Source organism: Arachis hypogaea, chromosome 12, assembly GCF_003086295.3.
Source record: "Arachis hypogaea cultivar Tifrunner chromosome 12, arahy.Tifrunner.gnm2.J5K5, whole genome shotgun sequence".
NCBI classification, from domain to species: Eukaryota; Viridiplantae; Streptophyta; class Magnoliopsida; order Fabales; family Fabaceae; genus Arachis; species Arachis hypogaea.
The window spans coordinates 47,890,269-47,897,339 of record NC_092047.1 but is presented as its reverse complement, the minus strand read 5'-3'; the positions used below and the strand labels follow the sequence as shown (position 1 = coordinate 47,897,339).

General features: G+C 36.5%; 1 protein-coding gene across 16 annotated transcripts; it reads left to right on the top strand.

Moving 5' to 3' along the window:
- The first annotated feature begins 544 nt into the window (after nt 1-544).
- LOC112727372 (tripeptidyl-peptidase 2) lies at nt 545-5,695 on the top strand. 16 transcript variants are annotated; one of them, XM_072209255.1, is made up of 10 exons: nt 556-1,088; nt 1,705-1,763; nt 2,195-2,349; nt 2,844-2,965; nt 3,238-3,350; nt 3,420-3,590; nt 3,794-3,922; nt 4,026-4,126; nt 5,243-5,319; nt 5,420-5,695. In XM_072209255.1, exons 4-10 carry the CDS (start codon nt 2,950-2,952, stop codon nt 5,428-5,430), a joined length of 618 nt encoding a protein of 205 aa, XP_072065356.1. In that variant the 5' UTR covers nt 556-1,088; nt 1,705-1,763; nt 2,195-2,349; nt 2,844-2,949; the 3' UTR covers nt 5,431-5,695. The 16 variants fall into 16 exon arrangements, with proteins under 16 accessions (XP_072065349.1, XP_072065357.1, XP_072065356.1 ...); XM_072209245.1 differs by having other exon boundaries at nt 556-1,092; nt 5,243-5,315; XM_072209252.1 differs by having other exon boundaries at nt 556-1,092.
- Nucleotides 5,696-7,071: the final 1,376 nt, after the last annotated feature.

Sequence of the window (7,071 nt, the reverse complement as noted above, 5' to 3'; positions counted from 1 at the left end):
TTTCTCTGTGTCACTTGTGAAGCTGTCTGTAGGTTTAGGAATCTGCTCGGAGAGGTATCCCACTTGAAATTCCAGCCTCTTGATGGTGTCTCCCTGATTCTTGATATTGGCTCGCACCTCCTCCTTGAACACCTTGTTATCTTGAATCTCCTTGCATATGCCTTCAAGTAGAGTCTCAATCCTTGAGAGTCTGTCATCAGATGATGGTGGGTTGGGATTGGATGGATGAGAAGAGTTATTTTCACTACAAGAAAAATACCCATTTAGCCACACTTTTTTTAAACTACATTTAAAAAGCGTAGCCTATTCATAGAATAGGCTACGCTTTTTTCAGTGTTGCCTTTTTTTTAGAGAAAAGGAAACACAATTCTGGCATCATTTAAAAAGTGTAGCCTTAGATATTATAGAAATCACTTATAAAGCGTAGCTGTATGTTAATATCTATGAGTTCACTTTTTATATCAAAGAAAACGCTTTTTGAGGGTAGCCTATTTGTTAAGTTTTGGGTACGCTTCAAAAGTGATACCTAATAAATGCTTTTCCCTTTTTTTTTCCGGATGGAAACCAAACTCAAAACACTTGGTGAAATTTTTGTTCCCTCCAAAGCTCATTATCCCCTTTCTGAAACTCACAACACCTTTATCCCCTTTCTGGAACCAGACGAATCACAGCGCCTTTGTTCCCTCTAAAGCTCATCACTCATCATCGCGAAGAACCCTCTCTGAAATTTTTGTAATCAAATGCCTTTATCCCCTTTCTGAAACCCTCTCACCATCGCGAAGAACCACACGCAGCACTCACTATCGCCACTGACCGTCGCTCCTCTTCGCCCTCCTGCACTGAGCTGCGCCGCTCTCAGCATCGTCATCTCTGCGCTTCTCATCGTCCTTCCCCTTTCAGTTCGATCGTCATCTCTGTAACCCTCACCTTCGCCATTCTCGGTTTCTCACCGTCGCTGGTGACCGTCGCCACCCAGTAACCACTCACCGCCAGTCACCGTCGCTGTTGATCGTCGCTGTTGCTGCACTGACCATCGCTCTTCTTCGCCGTTCTTCTCATCATCGTCTTCTCTGTGCTCACATCGTTGAGTATGTATGTATTGATTTGTATTTGGTTCTGCAATTTCAGATGTTTAGCGTTCCGATTTTAGGGATTTTAATTTAGGGGTTTTAATCTGTGAAATATGGGTTTGTGAATTGTGATTTGATAACATGCATGCTGTTGTTGATGAAGATGCGTGGTTTAATAGATTATTTTTCTGCCTGTTTTGTACTTATAAATAACTAACTCATTCGGGGGAAAGTGTTTCTGATATTCTGTTATTTATTAAGAATTAGAATGCTCATGATAAGACACAAGTAAAAACTGGAAGAAGTTAGGGAAAAGAGTATTGGCTTTCACAACAACGATGAAAATTTTTGTTCATTGAAATATTAATTCAATTGGACACAAGGGAAAACTTAAGAAAAATTTTTAGTGTGGTGAAAGACAAGGAATATCACCATTCTCCTATGTGAATAGAATTGCAGGATTTGCAGGAAAACTGTTGATTAGTGAAAAATAAATTCAGTTATTAATGAATTCTAACCTATGACTAGAATCATATTCAAATGCTGCTGCACCTATAGACTATAGTGAAATTCTAACTAAAAGCATGTATCGAAGCTCAAAAATTATATTCCTTCATATGATTGCTGATTGCAGATCCTTCTTCACGGGGCATCTACCTGAGGGAGGCTAGTGCTTTCCAACAATCTACTGAGGTGAGAGCATAATCAGCTTGTTGTCCATTGATGATCAAAGCATATCTTTAGGTCAGATATTTGAAAACTGTGATGTGAAAATGGATTAAAGATTGGAACGTGGGAAAACTAATAAATGATGAGTGATGACTGTGCATTTTCTAATTCTAATAAACTCTTGGATGAAATAACAAAAAATTGTTGAATTCATGAACAATATTAGTGTACCTTCTGAGGTGATAAAAGGACAAGAGTAGTGTTTGCTTAGATTTAGTTTGTTAACAGAAATTGTTGATGAGGCATGTAATGAAACTTGATAACAGTCTCACAATTGTTCTTTTGCTGGTCTAATTGCTGATAAGTGCAATGTTGTTTGCCAAATCTATTCACAGTTAATTGTAAATTTTAGTTTGTGCTCAAATGGCAATTTATTTTATGACTTGTATTTACAGTGGACAGTGGAAGTTGATCCAAAATTTCATGAGGATGCCAACAAAATTGAAGAATTGGCTGTGTTTGAGGAGCACATTGAATTACATTCTACAGATAGCTCAGTTGTGAAAGCCCCTGATTATCTACTGCTCACTCATAATGGTCGTACCTTCAAGTTAGTCAGTGTTCCTTCACCGTTATGTTTTCAGTTTTAGGGTACATGGCCATTTATTTAAAATGCAAGTGTTGCTCATGAGATAATCTTTCCTGGGGAATTTTTTTTCCTTTGTTTTCCTGATATCATAGTGTTGTTCTTGAACTATTATTAGGTCACATGAACATTTGATTTAGGGGGTCAGAAAATGACATAATTATTTGGCGAAAAGAACTGGGTTCTCTATGCTACTTTGAAGTGCATATATATCATCCGTTAAATTGTCTTATTAATATCTCCAACTTCCGCATCCATCACCCTTAAACTATTCTGCTTAAATGCAGTTATTCCATCAACACTTTATGCTTCTTAATTTTTATTTTTCAACTAAGTTTCTGTCTGATGACACTTTTCAGTTTTGCTTTATTAGTAAATTACAAGTTATCTTCTATTTTCAGCGTAATTGTTGATCCTACTAATTTAGCTGATGGTCTGCATTATTATGAGGTCTACAGTATTGACTGCAAAGCACCATGGCGCGGTCCTCTTTTCAGAATTCCAGTTACTATAACCAAGCCAGTGGCTGTTACTAATAGACCTCCACAAGTTTCATTTTCAAAGATGTTATTCCAGTCAGGTGTGCTTTAGTCAATTAAGTTTATTTCTATGCTTCTTTCTGCTGGTGACTTAATGGTTTTCAAATTTTGAGATTATGTATAATGCATTGAGATCATGTTGTGTAGGCTATTTCCCAGTTGTCTTTTATTTTCTCTAATAAAGAAAGTGTTATTGGACACCTTACTTTGTCTTGAAATTGTTTTATCATATGGCATTTGTCATTCTGGTCGAGTTTCTGTTCTCTAGTTGTCTTAAAAGCAATAATTGTGTTAAAATTTTTTGCTTCGTTAGGCCATGTAGAAAGGAAATATATAGAAGTGCCACATGGTGCATCTTGGGTTGAGGGAACCATGAACACGTCAAGTTTTGATACAACGAGAAGATTTTTCGTGGATGCTGTTCAGGTACAACTTGCAGCTCGAAACTGTAAAGATTTGTCTGGACCGTTTCTTTGACATGCTTGCTGTGTCCAGATATGTCCATTGCATAGACCGTTGACATGGAGGAGTGTGATGACTTTTTCTTCCCCTGCTGCCAAAAGCTTCGCCTTCAAGGTTGTAGGTGGTCAAACATTGGAACTAGTCATAGCTCAGTTTTGGTCAAGTGGCATAGGGAGTCAAGAGACTCCAAGTGTGGATCTGAAGGTGATACAATTCATATTTGTATGAAGAATTTATTTTCTGTGTCCAAAGTTTTGGATAAATCTTCCTTTCTCTTCCCATCTCCCCCCTCCCTCTTTTATCTTTCTTCAAATTAAGCTGGATCTCAGTTTTTTGAATTGGCCAAGCCACTAACCCACATTATGTAGGCAAAAGATACAATCTTGCTAATTTTAATAAAATTCTAGGTTATGTTTCATGGTGTAAAAGTCAACCAAGAGGAAATTGTACTTGATGGGAGTGAAGCACCAGTTAGAATTAATGCTGAAGCATTACTGGCATCTAAGAGACTTGCACCTTTAGCAATACTAAACAAGGTTTCCTTGTAAAGTTTGTTTCCTTCTTGTTCTGTACCATTGTGCTTGTGATGTTGGACAGTAAAGAGGTTAACTTTTCTCCTAATTTGTGTTGAACTTACAGATAAGGATCCCTTATAGACCAACAGATGCTAAGATTAGTGCACTTACGACTGATCGTGACAAACTTCCCTCTGGAAAGCAGATACTTGCACTGACACTAACGTGAGTACTCCATTACGTGTTTCATTATATTTGAATGTTTAGATTGTCTTTTCTTATTATTCTGCTACTTTTGCATTTGTCTTTACTTAAGCATGTTTAGGTGTACCAATTAACAAAAGAAAACTATAAATTTTGTTGATAGTTTAGACTTAGTATTTTGATTGTTTTCTTGTTCAATTGCTTGTGTTTTTGTTCATTTATATATGTTTTGTAGGACTCATGATGACCTTTTTGTGCTTTCCTATTCTCTCTTAAGAGTACTTTTATTTTATCATAACTTTTTAGTAATTTATTATGCTTATAAGATATTTTCGAAATGTAAAGTTTACACAAACTGAGACTAACTTTTTCCTGAAGCACTGAGATATCCTCATATATGAGTTAGTTCTGCAAGTTATATATTACATATAAGTAAAATCAGAATCATCATCACTATATATATGGCCAAAAACACCCAAGGTTTGCATGGTTTTACTACCCTTCGTGATCTAACTTGTTTGAGGGCAGAATCAAGCTGCTGTTCTAAATTCTGAAGCTCTTTTAGACTTAAGCATTGCAGATCTTGTCCCATAAAATTCCTGAAAAAGAAAAATTAAAAAGCATATAATATAGGAACACAAACCCTTGCTTTTACTTAATTATTTTCTTTGATACCTTTGATTTCTCTCTAAGACTTCCACCCTTGCTTTGAGCCTTGCATATTCTAGAGTCCAATTTTCCTGACAGCATGGATAGATATGAATAATCGTAGCGAATTAATAATAAGTAATTAGATAAAAAAAATTAAACAATTCATTAGAAGAGTTAAATCCAAGCAATATTACTTCAGTTGTATTCATTATTGTCCTATTGTTAGAATCTTTGATAGAAATCAAGGGATTGCTGAGTGAAATTACTTGTGTTTTCTTTGGTGTCTGCATTGTACTGTGCTACATTAAAAAGTGAAAGAGATTAATGCTATTTTAGACCTCAACGTTGCCTCCATTGACCAAAACCTTATGAGTGCACATTTTGGCTTAGTGTTGTTGATTGATTTCACTCTTAATTCATACAAAAAGGAATAAGACTGATTCTGGATTTCTGTATGCTTGTCATTGTTATCAATGGTGTTATTAGTGTTTTAGACTTTGCATACTTTTTGAGGAGAAGCTATAGAAGCAGAGGAGAAGCTTCATGGCGACTTTTTGAGGCTGGTGATCTATTTCTCCTATCTTTTTTCATTTAAATGTACAAGGCTATAATTTGTGCCGACTTATTTTTACTAACAAAAAAAATGCATCCATATTTATGCAGAACCATGTTGAGGGCTACCTTGAAGCTTGAACTATCAGCAAAGACAAAGACCTATTTTTCAACTGCTGTTGATTTGTGGGATGCAGATTTTATTAGAAAATACTTATGTATGTAGGATATGTTTTTTTGTAGAGTATTACTAGTAAATTCTAAGTGATATTATGCTTATTTTGATATGGCTATGCTTACTTTAGTGTGAAATGTATGAATTTTTACAATTAACTTCATTCTAGTACTTTTGGATTATTATTATAAATATATTTTGGTTAGAGATAATTTTTATTATTTAAAGAAATTATTTAGTATAATTATGTATTTATTTTTATTTTATAATATTCAACTCATTTAAATAAAAATGCAGAATTATTATACATATAATCATATTATTAACTATTATGTTGTATTAATAATTATTAGAAAATTATATATATATATAGAAAAAAAAAACGAGACCTAAGGCTACACTTATAAACAGTAGCTATAGTATATATAAAAAAAAAAAAAAACGAGGGACCTAAGGCTACACTTATAAAAAGTAGTCATGGTATACAATGTGGCTACGCTTTACAGGTGATGCAGTAGCGTTGAAAAGCGTAGCCTATTCTGGCAAAAATGGAAGCTGAAAAGCGTAGCCTTTGGTCCTGGATAGCATCACTTGAAAAGCGTACCCTATTCCCAAATGTCAAAAGCGTAGCCCTTGGTGCAGAAAAGCGTAGCCTTTGAGAATAGGCAACGGCCGAATAGGAATCACTCCAAAAAGCGTAGCCGTAGCCCAAAAAGCGTAGCCGTAGCCTAAGGCATCATTTTTTTTCACTTTTGGCTACACTTTTCAAGTGTACCTGAATGGGTGTTCTTCTTGTAGTGTTTGGTTTTGGTATAGATGTGGAGAGGTGTTGTTATGGTGGTGTTGATATGATCTCTGTGTGGAATGTTGGTGAGCTGCATGGTTATTGGGGTTGTGACGTCTCTGATCTTGGTCTTGATCTTGTTGATTTCCGCACCCAAAGTTTGGGTGATTCCTCCAACCAGGGTTGTAGGTCTTGGAGTATGGATCATGGGTCTGCCTGGGTGAGTTTCCAATGTAGTTGGCTTGTTCATGCTCACCTTCTGCCTCTGTATTCACCCCCTCTTGGGTTGTTGATGAGGTGGTGATTGCTGCTACTTGGTTCCTCTCCATCTTCTTGGTGAGGTCGGCTAGCTGCTTGGTAATAAGCTTGTTTCGGGCCAGCAGTGCATCCACATTGTTTAGCTCCATCACTCCTCTAGTGTTGCCTCTTTCAGAAGCATAGAAGTAGTCATTCTCTGCTATAGTCTCAATAACATCTATGGCCTCCTCAATGGTCTTCTTTTTGTTCAGAGATCCCCCGGATGAGTGGTCTACTGCCTTCTTTGATTCATAGGAGAGGCCTTCATAGAAAATGTGTAGCTGCACCCATTCATTGAACATATCTAGTGGACACCTTCTTGTCAGGTCCTTAAACCTCTCCCATGCTTCGTAGAGAGTCTCACCATCTTGTTGCCTGAAAGTTTGAACCTCAGCTCTCAACCTGTTGATTCTTTGAGGAGGATAGAATCTTGCCAAGAATTTGTTCACCACATCTTCCCAGGTTGTTAAGCTTTCCTTCGGGAAGGACTCCAGCCATTTAGATGCT